Source organism: Vipera berus (genome assembly GCF_964194415.1).
Source record: "Vipera berus genome assembly, chromosome: Z".
NCBI classification, from domain to species: Eukaryota; Metazoa; Chordata; class Lepidosauria; order Squamata; family Viperidae; genus Vipera; species Vipera berus.
Genome location: NC_138205.1, coordinates 128,564,251 through 128,581,660, shown reverse-complemented (window position 1 = coordinate 128,581,660; position 17,410 = coordinate 128,564,251). Strand labels below are relative to the sequence as shown.

The 17,410-nt window shown below is 42.6% G+C and overlaps 1 protein-coding gene across 1 annotated transcript in view; it reads right to left on the bottom strand.

Annotated features, from left to right (window-relative positions):
- ADCYAP1R1 (ADCYAP receptor type I) overlaps positions 1–17,410 on the bottom strand; it is a gene marked incomplete at both ends in the record, with an annotated part of 65,381 nt that overhangs the window by 32,169 nt on the left and 15,802 nt on the right. Inside the window, 2 exons of the mRNA XM_081345630.1 lie at positions 1,242–1,349; positions 10,490–10,595. Coding sequence (XP_081201756.1) covers positions 1,242–1,349; positions 10,490–10,595 — 214 coding nt within the window. The remainder of the gene's footprint in view (positions 1–1,241; positions 1,350–10,489; positions 10,596–17,410) is intronic.

The window sequence follows — 17,410 nt, the reverse complement described above, 5'->3', positions numbered from 1 at the left end:
ACCTTGCAACACTCCAGAAAGTTTGCAAACTTCTTATCCAGCATTGGAGTGATTGAAAGCCTGGTAGTCCTCGACTTATAACCATTCATTTAGTGACCGATTAAAGTTATATTAGTCCTGCTGCATCTCCATTTCATCTTCTTTTTCATCTTTTCTCTCTCTGCAATATGCAGGTAGTCCTTTAGTCCCCTACTCATTTAGTGACCATTCAAAGTTACACAACACTGGAAAAGTGGCTTATGACCATTTTTCGCACATACGACCGATGCAGCATTCCCACAGTCGCGTGATCAAATTTCAAGCGCTTGGCCATTGACTCGTATTTATGTCAGCTGCCGTATCCACAGGACATTTGATCGTCTTTTGCGTCCTTCTCACAGTCAATTCAATAGGGAAGCTGGATTCACTTAACAACCGTGTACCTAACTTAACAACTGGGGTGGTTCACTTAACAAATGTAGCAAGAAAGATCGTAAAAGAGAGCAAAAGTCACTTAACAAGTGGCTCTCTTAGCAGCAGATATTTTGGGCCCAGTTGTGGCTGTAAGTCAAGAACTACCTATACAGGCAGTCCTCTACTTACAACATTTGCTTAGAAACTATTCAGAGTTATGAAGATAATGAAAAAAATGACTTATGACTGGTCCTCACATTGACAGCAACCAGAGCATCCTTCAGTTATGTAGTCAAAATTTGGGTACTTGTCAACCAGCATGTATTTACCACGATGGTAGGGATCTGGGGTCAGTTATGGTTGCCTTCTGGCCTACACCTCTGGGATCTCTTGGTGGCCTCCCATCCAAATACAGGTAAACCTAGGACCACGACTGAACCCAAAATTTCTATTGCTAAGTGAGACAGTTGGCTTCCCTGACTGGAAGGTTGACCCAGGAGCTTTGCAACGGTCATAAATAAGAACCACTTACCAACCCTACGAATTTTGATCACATGATCATGGGGACGCTGCAGTGGCTGTACATGTGAAAAATGGCCATAATAAGTCACCTTTTTTCAGTGCCGTTGCAACTTTGGTCACTAAGTGAGCTGTTGTAACTGGAGGACTATCTGTACCAAACAGTTCTGAATTTGCGTTCCTTTTTTTTTTTTTAGGTCAATCAGAGTCAAGAGGTTTGCATTATAAACAACTCAAGGCTTCCCTTCCCTATGTGCCTTGGCCTGCTGTAATCCCAATTTTCCTTTTGCAGTCCAGAATAAATGGAATCCGCGGTTCAACAACCTTACCATAATCAAAGTTCACCACGGTGAAGAGAGCCGGGCATTTGACAAAGACAACTTCACCCAGCAAAGCTGGTTTCCAGCAAGTGATGTTATCCCACATCCCAGGGCAACCTGTAAAAAGGGAAAACAACAGAGAATACAAATGGAAGAGAAAGAGCCAGTGGTCCATTGCAACTACCTTGGGAAGGTTTTCTTTGTCTGTTTGTCTTTTCTTTTTAATTTATTTATGCCAACAGGACAGAACAGAACAGAACAGGATAGGATAGGATAGAATAGAATAACAGAGTTGGAAGGGATCTTGGAGGTCTTCTAGTCCAACCCGCTGCTCAGGCAGGAAACCCTACCATTTCAGACAAATGATTGTCCAATCTCTCCTTAAAAATTTCCAGTGTCGGAGCACCCACAACTTCTGGAGCAGGTTGTTCCAATTGTTCTCTGTCAGGAAATATCTCCCTAGTTCTAGATTGCTTCTCTCCTTGGTTAGTTTCCATCCGTTGCTTCTTGTCCTGCCCTTCGGGTGCTTTGGAGAATAGCTTGACTGCCTCTTCTTTGGGGCAGCCCCTGAGATATTGGAACACTGCTATCATGTCACCCCTCACCTTTCTCTTCATTAAACTAGACCAGGGGTAGGTAAGCTCGGCTCTTTTATGACTCGTGGACTTCAAGTACCAGAATTCCTGAGCCAGCTATGCTGGCTCAGGAATTCTGGGAGTTGAAGTCCATGAGTCACAAAAGAGACGAGGTTGCCTACCCCTGAACTAGACATACCTAATTCCAGCAACCGTTCCTTATATGTTTTAGTCTCCAGCCCCCTAATCATCTTTGTTGCTCTTCTCTGTACTCTTTCTAGAGTCTCGACATCTTTTTTACATCGTGGTGACCAAAACTGCATGCAGTATTCCAGGTGTGGCCTTACCAAGGCTTTGTAAAGTGGTATTAGTACTTCACGCGATCTTGATTCCATCCCTCTGTTAATGCAGCCTAGCACTGTGTTGGCTTTTTTGGCAGCTGCAACACACGGCTGGCTCCTATTTAAGTGATCGTCCACTAGGACTCCGAGATCCCTCTCACAGTTACTACTATTGAGCAAGGTACCCCCTATACTATACCTGTGCATTTGGTTTTTCCTGCCTAAATGTAGAACCTTACTTTTTTCACCATTGAATTTTATTTTGTTAGAATAGGGCCCTGTGTTCACGTCTGTCAAGATCCTCCTGTATCTTGAGCCTATGGAGTATCTTTATTACTTTGTAATTGCTGTTTTTTTATTTTCTATATTATTATTATTCTGTTTATTTATTTATTTTCTAATTCTATTTTATTACCTATTTATTTATTAATTCATTATTTTTCATTTATTTATTATTTTGTTTTTTTATTTGATTCATTTTTTATTTTCTATTTCATTATTTATTTGTTTTTTATTTCATTATGTTTTATTTCATTTCATATTTCATAGGGTCACATGATCAAAACTCAGGACACCTGGCAACTGACTCATATTTACGATGGTTGCAGTGTTGCAAATTGAGGACTATCTGTGTGTAAAACTTAAGTCTAATGGTACTTGAGAACAAAGATGATTGGGGGACTGGAGGCTAAAACATATAGGGAACGGCTCCTGGAATTGGGTATGTCTAGTTTAATGAAGAGAAGGGTGAGGGGTGACATGATAGCAGTCTTCCAATATCTCAGGGGCTGCCCCAAAGAAGAGGCAGCCAAGCTATTCTCCAAAGCACCTGAAGGCAGGACAAGAAGCAGCGGATGGAAACTCATCAAAGAGAGAAGCAACCTGGAACTAAGGAGAAACTTCCTGACAGTGAGAACAATTAACCAGCGGAACTACCTGCCTCCAGAAGCGGTGATTGCTCCAACACTGGAAGTTTTTAAGAAGAGACTGGACAGCCCTTTGTCTGAAATGGTATAGGGTTTCCTGCCTGAGCAGGGGGTTGGACTAGATGACCTCCAAGATCCCTTCCAACTTTACTATTTTGATTATGATTAAACTACACGAACACCTTGGCAGTCGTACACATGCAATTTGTTTATTGTGGTTTTTCTGGGATGTTTTTTTTTTATTTAAAAAATCTACATTCTGGAATTTTGTGCCTGCTTCTAACCAGATTGATTCCCACTTAGCTTTGGAACAATGTGCTGTGTCGCATGTTAAGTTGAACAAAACCCAATTCTGTTGCTGGCTCACGCTCCTGTTTCAACTGCCACACTAGCAAATGACACAAAAAACAGACATGGCCCTAAAACTATTAAAAAATAAATTAAAATTTTAGAGAGACCCCTTTTAATAAAGCATTTGGGTAGGGCAAAAGTACAGCAGTGAAGGGAACCCAGCTTGCAGTCTCTAAAAATATGAACAAGGGCAAGAGAGAGAGAGAAAAAAGCAAAATGGTTTTGACTGAAATTAATAAAATGAAATTTTGGTGACGTTTTCCCTGTGGATTTAATCACATTCCCTTTCTGCCCCATCCAAAATTCATAATTTCCATAGCAACTTTGGGAGATGTTTTGATGGCCAAAACAGGATTATGTAATGACTGCACCCCTGCATTGCAGCAATCATAAAATATATGAATGGAGAACAGATCACATTCTCTAAGTAGCATGTTTTCTCCAATGGAGAGTTTTAAAATGAAAAATCAGCTCTCTTGTTCCGTCTTCCCCTGTGGGAACCAGGTGTAGGGCTTGTAGTCTTACAATTCTATGCCATTAAATTTATCTTTGTTTATTGCATTATTAGATTTTTTTTATCCTGCCTCTATTATATTATAAGTAAGGTAATGTACATAATACTGCTTCTTCCTCCCGTTTCCCCCCAACAACAACAACCCTGTGGGGTAGATTGGGCTGAGAGAGAAAGTCACCCACCTGTCTTTCATGCCTACGGTGGGACTAGAACTCACAGTCTCCTGGTGATTGGCCCAAAGTCACCCAGATGGCTTTCACGCCTCAGGTGGGACTAGAACTCTCCTGGTGATTGGCCCAAAGTCACCCAGCTGGCTTTCATGCCTTAGGTGGGACTAGAACTCACCGTCTCCTGGTGATTGGCCCAAAGTCACCCAGCTGGCTTTCATGCCTAAGGAGAGACTAGAAGTCACCGTCTCCTGGTGATTGGCCCAAAGTCACCCAGCCGGCTTTCATGCCTAAGGAGAGACTAGAGCTCAATGTCTCCTGGTGATTGGCCCAAAGTCACCCAGCTGGTTTTCATGTCTAAGACGGACTAGAACTCACAGTCTCCTGGTGATTGGCCCAAAGTCACCCAGCCAGCTTTCATGCCTTAGGTGGGACTAGAACTCACGGTCTCCTGGTGATTGGCCCAAAGTCACCCAGCCGGCTTTCATGCCTACGGTGGGACTAGAACTCACAGTCTCCTGGTGATTGGCCCAAAGTCACCCAGCTGGCTTTCATGCCTGATTTCTATCCTGATGCCTTAACCACTGCACTGAACTGGCTCCAAATTCCATCTTTATTTCTGGAAAATTAACAAGGGTTCCCTAAAGAAGGAACCATAGGCTACACCAATATGTCCTCAATTTCAAGATCAAGAGTAAATCAACCCTTGAGAGTAGGAACAGTTGAAATCAGCCACCCATGCTGGTGGTCATCCCAGATGTATCAGCTGGATTGGCAAACCGTCATGGATCTTCCAGCCTGTCTCCTACGGGACGGAACTAAAAGTCCTTTACTAAGGTTGACAAGGGTCAAGGGACAGAAGGTTTCAACCAAGCCTCAAGATCTGTGATGATGCCATTTCCCATCTTGGTTGAATGACAAGGAGACCTTAGGAATTTGCACTGAAAGCTTCGAAGGGGAAAACCCACCCATTTCCCCTCCTTTTCCAGAAATCTTTTGTTTCTCTTTCTTCTCCAATTATGGATAGACAACAGCCCTCCTGGAGCTGAACAGTTTTTCATCATAAGCGAAATTGGTAGAAGCTGTGCTTTGCAGGCCTGGAGATGAATACAGGTAGTCCTAGAGTAATGTCCATAACTTTACTGATCTATGACCTTTTTTTGAGGGCTGAATGCAACACAATTTCATTTGAAGGTATGCTGATTAGTGTACATTTAAAGTGATAGTAAAGTTTCTATTCTATTCTATTCTATTCTATTCTATTCTATTCTATTCTATTCTATTCTATTCTATTCTATTCTATTCTATTCTATTCTATTCTATTCTATTCTATTCTATTCTATTCTATTCTATTCTATTCTATTCTATTCCACTCCATAATTTCTATTCTATTCTATTCTATTCTATTCTATTCTATTCTATTCTATTCTATTCTATTCTATTCTATTCTATTCTATTCTATTCTATTCTATTCTATTCTATTCTATTCTATTCTATTCTATTCTATTCTATTTTCTGTATTTTCTTTTCTATTCTCTGTTTTGCAGTGGTCATTAAGTGAATCACTATGGCTGTTAAGTGAATCCACATTATTAAGCAAATGCCGTGGTTGTTAGTCTAAGCAGTGATTCTCCATCGTAGGATTTTGAGGAAAACTGGATGTAAACGCTGGTTCTTAGTAGAAACATCCTAAAATACAGCCATCTGACTCTGGGCAGGGTAAAGAGCCGCAAAGTGCAGTCATGTGACCAGGAGGGGCAACTGTTGCCCGCTCCCCCTCCACGGATCTGTCTGTCAGTACTTTGAAAAGTCATTAAATGACCAATCGTAAGTTGAGGACTACCCACTTCCTTTTGTTTTCTGGAACGTCACTGGTGGTCTTGCTCCTAGTACAGGAGTAGGCAACCTTGGCTCTTTTATGACTTGTGGACTTCAACTCCCAGAATTCCTGAGCCAGCCTGACTCAGCTTGGAAACCTCTCCCTTTCCCCTCAGCATGGCTGGCTCAAGGATTCTGGGAGTTGAAGTCCACAAGTCATAAAGCGGCCTAGGCCTAGGCCAGGGGTAGGCAACCTTGGCTCTTTTATGACTCGTGGACTTCAACTCCCAGAATTCCTGAGCCAGCATGGCTCAGCTTGGAAACCTTATCCTTTCCCCTCAGCATGGCTGGCTCAGGAATTCTGGGAGTTGAAGTCCACCAGTCATAAAAGAGCCAAGGTTGCCTACCCCTGCACTAGGGATATTTAATCTGGATGTTTTTAGTGGTGCTTTTATTGTTTTTTAATTGTTTTTTATTTTTAATTGTAATACAGATTTTGGAGTTGTAAGCGGTGCAGAGTCATAGAAATTGAACGAATGAATCAATGCAGGGACTCCTTGACTTACGACCACAATTGAGCCCAAAATTTCTGTTGCTAAACGAGACATTTGTTGTGAGTTTTGCCCCGTTTTACAGTCTTCACTGCCATAGTTGTTAAGCAAATCGTTGCGGTTGTAAGTGAGCGACATGCTTGTTAAGTGAATCTGCTTTCCCCATTGACTTTGCTTGTTGGAAGGTTGCAAAACAGGATTGCAAAAAGGTCATAGGTAAAGGTAAAGGTAAAGGTTCCCCCGCACATGCGTGCTAGTCGTTTCCGACTCTAGGGGCCGGTGCTCATCTCCGTTTTAAAGCCGAAGAGCCAGCGCTTGTCCGAGGACGTCTCCGTGGTCATGTGGCCGGCATGACTAGACGCCAAAGGCGCACGGAACGCTGTTACCTTCCCACCGTAGTGGTCCCTATTTTTCTACTTGCATTTTTACGTGCTTTCGAACTGCTAGGTTGGCAGAAGCTGGGACGAGTAACAGGCGCTCACTTTGCTACGCGGCACTCGGGATTCGACCCGCCAAACTGCCGACCTTCTGATCGACAAGCTCAGCGTCCTAACCCACTGAGCCACCGCGTCCCCTATAAAGGTCATAAAATGGGGCAAAACTGACTTAACAAATGTCTCGCTTAGTAACATAAAACCTAGGTTCTATTGTGGACAAATGTCAAGGACTCTCTGCAAAGTAGAATACTTCAGGTGTTTGGGAATTAATTCAAATTCTAAGAATAGTCCACATATCACACACACACACACACACACACACATATGGGATTCGAAGCAAAGCTGTATTTTTTTTCAAACTTAATGCTGTAAAGACTGAATAATTCTATTTTTTTTTCAGCTGTTTTGACAATTCTATTAAACCTCCTAACACTTTAATAACTATGGAGGAACAATTTGCTGGTTTATTCCCTAATCTCTCAATTTGGGTGGTTAAGTCTTGATATTTCACCATTTTTGCCCCAGTTCCTTTTCAGCTATCCTTCTTTACTGTCCCTTGGTATTACCTTTATCTGTAAGCAATCTGCTTTTCTTCAACTTCTGGGACATCCAGCATGTTGTGTGCTGGAGGTTAGTTAGTCTGTCTGAATTCAGAGGTCCCACAACATTTTATATGATTGTTTTAAATCACTTTTCTCCTTGTTTGGAAAAGATGGCAGAATTCTATTTAAGAACTTTTAAGCTTGAGAAGATGGTGGAGTGGGGATGGTTGAGAAGGGAGAAAGGAAGGGGAAGGAGAAGGGGAAGGATGGAGGGGAGGGAAGGAGGAAGGGAAGGGAAGGGAGGGGAAGGGAAGGGAAGGGGGAAGGGAATGAGGAAGGGAAGGGGAAGGAAGGAGGTAACAGCTTACACAATAGTTTGTTTGTTTGTTTGTTTGTTTGTTTGTTTGTTTGTTTATTTATTTATTTATTTATTTATTTATTTATGTATTTATGTATTTATGTATTTATTTATTTATTTATTTATTTATTTATTTATTTATTTATTTATTTATTTATTTATTTATTTATTTATTTATTTATTTTATTAGACTTATATACCACCCTTCTCCCGTAGGACTCAGGGCGGTTCACAAGGTTTTTTTAAAACCAATACAACAAGTTACAAAAATTAAAAAGAATTAAAATGCTTACACTAACCTTGAACTAAAAACCCCAATTACAATTAAAATCCAATTTAAAACCCCAGTTAATACTCTCAGTCCAGGCCAGAGAGCTCGAAGAGCCAGGTCTTCAGGTCCCAGCGGAATGAGCGAAGGTCAGGGGCAGTCCTAAGCTCTACACAGGCAGCTGGTTCCAAAGGGCAGGCGCCCCCACAGAGAAGGCCCTGCCCCTGGGTATTGTCCGCCGGCAGTCTTTTACCGGCGGTACCCTGAGAAGACCCTCCCTGTGGGAGCGCACAGGACGAAGGGAGCTTCATGCCGGCAGCAGGTGTTCCCTCAGATATCCCGGACCCAAGCCATTAAGTTTGAATACATGGTGAGCCTATTTCAGTTTAAGCCTTCTCCTGCTTTCTTAGCCCTTTTTTTCTGTTTGCCAGTGGTTGTCAGAAGGCGGCTTTACTCTTTCGCTGGATGAAATAAAGTGATTTTTTTTTTAAGAGAGAAAAGAGATCCTTCCACATTTTTCCAATTCGGACACCAAGAGGGCGTGAGAGAAAATGTCCCACTCAATCCCATTGCACACATCCACAACTCCCGAAGGACATTTTTCTGCTTCTTTTCCCAAATTCCACTTCTCTTTCCAACATTGGCAATGAGCAAAAAACACAACGGCGGGAATTCTCCTGAGGCCAAATGAGACGAACGAGCGTTGCAGCCATCAGAACATGGAAGCGAATGAGCGAAAGAAGCCAGGCCTGGTGTGCAGGGTGTTCGTGTGTGAAAATTAGGACTAGTTTTTGCCAAGCTGGGGAGGAGAGACCATTTCACAGATGTGAATTTTGGAAAATGTCGCCTGCTCCATGGTGAGAGGATCTCAGACAGCTGTGCCTTGCTCAGGAGTAAATGGGCATTTGGGAGGTCCGTGGAATGCTTCAATCAAGGGTTTGCCAGATGCAACAGCAAGATCTTATTTCAACAAGAGTTGTAGCTCAGGATTGAATGGTGGGATCCTTGGTGCACTGGTGGTTTGCTTGGATATGTTCCATGACCCAAGTAAGTAACAATGTCAGTGCTAGGAGGGAATGGGGACTGGGAGGAGGAGGAGGAGGAGGAGGAGAAGGAGGAGGACTAAGAGGTCCTTGGTACTCTCTGAACTTGGTTGTTTCTTCGCAGACATTTCATGACCTAACTAGGGAACATCATCACTGCTAGAAAGGAGTGGGGTTTGTGGAGAGGAGGAGGACGACTGTGGGGTTTTTGGTGATCTCTGAGCTTGTTTTATTCCAGACACTTAATGACCCAACTAGGGAACATCATTAGTGCTAGAAGGGAGTGGAGTTTGTGGAGAAGAGGAGGAGGAGGAGGAGGAGGAGGAGGAGGAGGAGGAGGAGGAGGAGGAGGAGGAGGAGGAGGAGGAGGAGGAGTGTGGCTTCTTTGGTGATCTCCAGGCTTGTTTTATTGTAGACACTTCTTGACCCAACTAGAGAACATCATCAGTGCTAGGAGCGAATGGGGTTTGCTAAGACGAGGAGGAGGAGGAGGAGGAGGAGGAGGAGGAGGAGGAGGAGGAGGAGGAGGAGGAGGAGGAGAACTACGGGTGCTCTTTGAACTTGATTGTTTTATGACTGGACCAGGCAACAAATCATCAGTGCCAGAAGGAAATGCTATTTGCGCTAATTTTATATACAGGTGAGGAACTCAACTTATGGCCACCATTGGGCCGAAAGTTTCCCATGCTAAGCTGTATTCCATGTGATTCACTTAACAACTGAAGCACTTCAGCAGGGGTTTGCACTAGACATCCTCCCCCCTTCCAACTGTGCTATTCTGTTTTGCTTAACAATCCAGCTCAATTCTCTTAACAGCCACCAGACTTTAGCAAAGGAAATTAATTGTGTTCTTAATAAGTCTAGAACTACCTTATAAAGGATTGTAAGCTTCAATGCTGACTTACAACATTTCGTTTAGTGACTGTTCGAAGTTACAACACCACTGGAAAAAGTGACAATCACTTTTCGCACTTACGACTGTTGCAGCATCCCCATGGTCACATGATCAAAATTCAGCCGCTTGGCAACTGACTCGTATTTATGACGGTTGCAGAGTCCTGGGGTCATATGATCCCTTTTGCGACCTTCTGACAAGCAAAAATTAAGAGGGGAGCCAGATTCACTTTACAACAGCGTTACTAACTTAACAACTTCAGGGGTTCACAACCACTGTGGTAGAAAGGTTGTAAAACGAGTTACTTAATAACTCTTCCACCTAGCAATAGAAATGTTGTGCTCCATTGTGCTCTCCTCGTATTATTTTCCTTATGGATTTTGTGATCCGGCAGGATTTTACTGATTTTACTGAATTTGAGATCTGGAAGGAAGGGAAAATTGTCATTTGTGACGAGTTCCAAGCACGTACCTGGGGATGATCCATTGACGGTCATAGTAGCGGTCAGTTTCTGGATGGAGTCTAAACAGGCCTCTTGTTCCTTCTTGATGAAACAATCTGAATGCATGGATGCAGCCTGTGGGAAAGCAGAGAAGAGGCCCACAGTGAAAACTCCAGTCTGCAAGGCATGGGGAGGAAATGGAGGGTCAATGGCTGATTAGCTGCCTACATATCTGTCTATTATCATCTGTCTTTCTGTAAATCCATCTACCATCTCTCTCTCTCTCTCTCTCTCTCTCTCTCTCTCTCTCTCTCTCTCTCTCTCTCTCTCTCTCTCTTATATATATCTTTTATATATCTATCATCTATCTATCTATTTATCTATCTATCTATCTATCTATCTATCTATCTATCTATCTATCTATCTATCTATCTATTATCTATTTATCTATATCTGTCTGTCTGTCTCTGTCTCTGTCTTTCTCTCTCTCTCTCTATTTATCTATCTATCTATCTATCTATCTATCTATCTATCTATCTATCTATCTATCTATCTATCTATCTATCTATCCATCCATCCATCCATCGCTTTTTTTGTAAAAGAAAAAGGTGCTGGAACTCACACATGTCATACAACCCACCTTGCCTACCCTACAAGGTTCCATCCAAAAAAGGCGCCGGAACTCCGTTCTGAGCGTTCTATGACAAAAAAAGCCCTGCATTCATCCATTTATACCTACTTATCATCTATTTATATATAATTTTCTTTCTGTCTCCGTCTCTCTCTCACCCTCTCTCGTTGTGTCTCTCTGTTTCTCTACTTTATCTTATCTATCATCTCTATATCTATCCATCTATCTCTACCAACCTATCATCTATTTATATATCATTTTCTTTCTCTCTTTCATCATCTATCATTTATCTACCTATCTGCAGTATACCTTATCTACTTCTCTCTCTCTCTCTCTCTCTCTCTCTCTCTCTCTCTCTCTCTCTCTCTCTATCTATCTATCTATCTATCTTTCTTTTTCTCTCCTACCTGTCATCTATCTATTTATAAATCATTATTTCTATCTCTGTATCATCTAATTATCTAATCATCTACAGTATCTTATCTATCTATATCTATCTCATCTATCCATCTATCTCCTTCCTTCTCTGTATCTTTCCCTCTGTCTTTCTCTTTTATCTATCTATCTATCTATCTATCTATCTATCTATCTATCTATCTATCTATCTATCAATCATCTATCTTTCTATCTATCTATCCATCCATCCATCAATCCATCCATCTCCTGTCTCTCTCCCTTCCTCCCTCTCTCCCAGTGGGCATGGGATGGGAAGAAGATAAGTTAGGACAGTGCTGCAGCCTCCCTTTGGTTGGTCATAAGTGTGAACAACCATGGAGGCATGTCCATGGAGATGCTCAGTCATCCAGGTCTTAGTTATCCCAAAGGTGATTTTTTTCAGGAGGCTACTGGACTTTCTTGTTTTTCTTTGAAGACATTTTGCTTCTCACCCAAGAAGCTTCTTCAGCTCTGACTGGATGGTAGGAAATGGAAGGATTTATACGCCTTGCAGACAGCTGGTCATTTGCATTCATTTGCTGCCTGCGAGGAGTACCAATCCTTCCACTTCCCCACCATCCAGTCAGAGCTGAAGAAGCTTCTTGGGTGAGAAGCAAAACATCTTCAAAGAAAAACAAGAAAGTCCAGTTGCCTCCTGAAAAAAAAAACTCCTTTGGGACAACCATGGAGGGACTGAAGCGCCATAACTTCAAAACAGGAAGCTCTTGGGGATGGGGACTCTGTTGCAATTTTGAATGGTCACTTAAGCGAATGGTCATGAGTCAAGGACTACCTGTAGTAACCCTAATGAGCTGATCCCATAAAGAGTATGGCTGCTACATTCACCTCTTGCATTGCATCCCCAAATGAAATGCCTATCTGCAGGTAAACCGCTAAAGAAATGCAGACATTGCAAGCAGGGTTTTAAATCTTCCTCAATTGATCTCCCTGCCGAGCTGGCGCACCACTGCTTCTGTTTTCCAACACAACCGTTTTGTGGTATTTACAATGATTTTACAAGAGGTTCTGATCTGACTCGAGATGCCTTCAGCGAGTGTGTTGATTGCTGAACCAAGAATCCGTCACAATTTCCTCCCAAGAGAACAGAGAATATTTGGTACAAGATGATAGCTAACGCAGGATAAGGAATGTCGAGAAGAAGCAAATCAAAGCCATGTCTGGAATCAAATTCTTTTGGGACCTTGGGAAATACAGCTGGTCCTCGGCTTATAACACCTCATTTAGTGACCCTTCAAAGTAAGAATGCCACTGAAAAAAGTGACTTATGATCGTTTTTCACACAGGCGACCGTTGCAGCATCTCCATGGTTCACGTGATTGAAATTTAGACAGTTGACAACTGACTCATATTTATGACCGTCGCAGTGTCCTGGGGTCATGTGATCCCCTTTTGCGAACTTCTGACAAAGCAAAGTCAATGGAGAAGCCAGATTCACCTAACAACCGTGTCACTAACTTAACAACTGCAGTGATTTGCTTAACAAATGTAGCAAGAAAGGTCGTAAAATGGAGCAAAACCCATTTAACAAATGTCTTGCTTAGCAACATACAGTTTGAGCTCGGTTGCGGTCGTAGGTTGAGGACTACCTATATGGAGTTAGCAATTTTCTCGGTCTGGCAGTGACAGTTAAGAGTTTCTTAACTTGGTGACTTTAAGATAAGCGGACTTCAACTCCCAGAATTCCCAGCAGGCTTAAGGACGGCATGATTCACTTAACAACTGCAGGGATTCTTACATTTATGAAGGCTGCAGCATCCCAGGTCATGTGACCCCCCCCCCATTTGTAACCTTCCCAGCCAGCTTTTAACAAGCAAAGTCAACGGTGGAAGCTGGATTCATTTAACGACCTTGTGCTTCACTTAACTGCATGGATTCATATATTTATGAATCTTAACAGATGTTTCACTTTGCAACAAACATGTTGGGCTCAGTCAAGGAATACCTATATTAATTAAAAATTAGTTAATAGATAAAACCAGAAAAAAGGACAGGACTCAAATTTCAAAAACCCCTGTTAACAATTGTGTTCAACTCGTGGAAAGTTTACCGCAGCTTCTTAACCGTCCCAAATCATCCCAGCACTCTGATTTGTCCTGTATCAAGTATCCTCATTTGCTTCTTAATAACATCTCTTATCAATTGTTGTCTGGGTTTAATATAACAAATCCATTCTCCAAAATCGATGTATCTTCCCCAAAAGAATTCCAGATGAAATCCAGTTGGGTACAATAATCCAAATTTTGATCACATGACTGTGGGGATGGTGTGAGGGTCATAACTGCGAGGATTGATTGTATGTCACTTCTTTCAGGGCTGCTGTCCCTTTGAACGGGCGCTAAACAAACGGTTGTAAGTCCAGGACTATCCCTATCTCTTGATTCAATGACAAGAGGGAGGAAAAACAAGAATAGAGAAGGTGACACCTCCCACATCTATTGTTCCTTATTTCTTTTCCAAATTTGCATCTCCAGCAAGCTCAAAATGCAGAATAACAAGAGTTGGAGGCGACCTTGGAGGTCTTCTAGTCCATCCTCTGTCCTAGCAGAAGACTCTAGACCAGTGATGGCGAACCTTTTAGAGACCGAGTGCCCAAACTGCAACCCAAAACCCACTTATGTATCATCGGGTGCCGGGTGGGCGTGGCCCATTGGGTGGGTGTGGTCCATTGGGTGGGTGTGACCCATTGGGTGGGCGTGGCTGCGGTGGTAACGGCAGACTGGGTGGGACTAAGAAGTTCAATCAATCAATTCCAACTTTGCAAGGTTTTTTTTTTCACCGCGAGAAGTTGAAACTGATTGATTGATTGAACTTTTTTTTTCTTTTTGCACAAGGCCAAAAATGAAAAGGTTTTATAAAACCCAGCTGAAGGCCTAGGACTGGGGCGATGGCACGCGTGCCCACAGAGAGGGCTCTGCGTGCCACCTGTGGCACCCGTGGCATAGGTTCACCACCATGGCTCTAGAATCTCAAATGGTTGTCTAATCTTTTTTTTTTAAAGCTACAGTGATGCAGCACCCACAACTTCTGGAGGCAGGCTGTTCCACTGATGCTAAAAAGAGGTTCCAAAACAGAGGACATGTGAACAGAGACCTAATCCCTTTAAGGATTATTTTTTTTTAAGGAAAACAAAGGCACCACGGGTGCGAAAATTATAACCGTTGGCTCCTCAGTTGAGATGAGGAACAAAACCCTAATCAACCAGTCTTTCATCCCGAAAATAATGCCGTGTGTTGCTATTGTTCCAAAACAGGTGGTACCTATTACTTTACTCCAAACCTTCTAATCAAATTCGTCTTAGGAACAGCTCCAGATTTTAGGAGTTGCAGAGAATTGAGGAAATAGCATTTCCTAGGTAGAGACAGTCTGAGCGCTCCAGAGGAATTCCACCCACTTCTTGAAATTGAGAGTCATCCCTACAAGAGTCACCTCCCAGAGGAAATAGACGACATATGTATTTAATAAAATAAATTAATAGAGAGATAAATGATAGAAGATAGAGAGAGATAGAGAGGCAGAGAGAGAGAGAGAGAAAGAGAGAACATACAGAAAGATAGATAGAGAGAGAGAAAGAGAAGATACAGATAGCTAGCTAACTAGATAGATACACAGAGAAAGAGAGACAGACAGACAGACAGACAGACAAACGTAGGTAGATAGGTAGATAGACAGGAGAGAGATGAGAGATAGAAATAAGAGAGATGAGATAGATAGATAGATGGATGGATAGACAGACAGACGGACAGACAGACAGATAGAGATAGAAGAAAGATAGATTGATAAATAGACAGGCAGACAGACAGGATATAGAGATGAAATAGATAGATAGATAGATAGATAGATAGATAGATAGATAGATAGATAGATAGATAGATAGACAGACAGACATAGATATGGAAAGAGAGGGAGGGAGAGAGAGAAAGAGAGAGAGAGAAAGAGATGTGTTTTGCTGTCATTTTGTAGGTGTGCCCTTGTATAGACAGACAGACAGGATATAGAGATTAGATAGATAGATAGATAGATAGATAGATAGATAGATAGATAGATAGATAGATAGATAGAAGGGACGTGGTGGCTCAGTGGGTTAGGACGCTGAGCTTGTCAATCAGAAGGTCAGCAGTTTGGCGGGTCGAATCCCGAGTGCCGTCCCAGCTTCTGCCAACCTAGCAGTTCGAAAGCATGTAAAAATGCAAGTAGAAAAATAGGGACCTCTACGGTGGGAAGGTAACAGCGTTCCGTGTGGCTTTGGCGTCTAGTCATGCCGGCCACATGACCACAGAGACGTCCTCGGACAAGCGCTGGCTCTTCGGCTTTGAAACGGAGATCTCAATCCCGCCAAGACTGAGTGGCTGTGCATATTGGCATCTCGGGTTAACCAAGTTATTCCACCTCTAACGATGGGGGGTGAGGTGTTACCCCCCGTTGATAGGGCTCGCAACTTGGGCGTCCTCCTGGATTCACGGCTCAATTTTGAAGATCACATAGGAGCCGTGACCAGGGGGGCTTTTGCACAGGTTCGCCTGGTGCGCCAGTTGCGTCCCTATCTGGACCGAGACGCCCTACGCACAGTTACTCACACGCTTGTGACTTCCCGTTTGGACTACTGTAACGCTCTCTACATGGGGCTGCCCTTGAAGACCACTCGGAGGCTTCAACTGGTGCAGAATGCGGCCGCGCGAGTTGTAATGGGGGTTTCCCGATACTCCCATGTAACACCTCTACTCCGCGAGCTGCATTGGCTTCCGGTTGCCCTCCGGGTGAAATTCAAGGTGCTGGTTATCACCTATAAAGCCCTACATGGCCTGGGTCCGGGGTATTTGAGGGAACACCTGCTGCCGGCATCAAACGCCCTTCGCCCAGTGCGCTCCCACAGGGAGGGTCTGCTCAGGGTCCCGCCGGTAAGAGATTGCCGGCAGGTGACACCCAGGGATAGGGCCTTCTCAGTGGGGGCGCCTGCCCTCTGGAACCAGCTGCCGGTGGAGCTGAGGACTGCCCCCGACCTCCGATCATTCCGCCGGGGCCTGAAGACCTGGCTCTTTGAGCTCTCGGGCCCAGGCTGAGGAGATATTTATTTTAATTGGGGTTTTTAATAGTACAGGGTTGATTTAATATTTTTTAAATTGGGTTTTAACTTTTGTATGGTTGATTTTAATTCCCTGTAAACCGCCCTGAGTCCTCAGGGAAAGGGCGGTATATAAATGCAATAAAATAAAAATAAATAAATAAATAAGCACCGGCCCCTAGATTCAGAAACGACTAGCATGCATGTGGGGGGGGGGGAACGAAGCTGAAGCCACCAGCCTGAGGATGACGGATGAGATTTCGTCGAAACGTTGCCCTGATACCTCCAATTCTACGTGGGGAAAAACCCGAATGACCAAAGAGAGAGAGAGAGAGAGAGAGAGAGAGAGAGAGAGAGAGAGATAAGATGATAGATATAGATAGATAGATAGAGATATAGATAGATAGATAGAGATTATATATATATATATATATATATATATATATATATATATATATATATATATATATATATATATATATATATATATTCTTTGATTTTTTTTAAAAAAATGGTGTTCTGTATTTTAACTTTATTTGAATAAAATAAAAATAGTTTTTTTTAAAAAAGGAAATCACAATTCTTTGCATCGCACTGATGAAATCCTTCCAGTTTTCTAAATAACATTTATCCAAGAAAAAAAAAAGCTGAAACTTCACAGTGGACCTAAATTGGCTTAATTTTATTTTCCCCTGTGATTATAAAAATGGATATTTCTTTTTCAGAGGGTGTGTGTGGAAGCTTGCAATGAAATTCAAAAAGGAAAAACAATCTATAAGTTTATCCAAAATCACTGCCAAAATC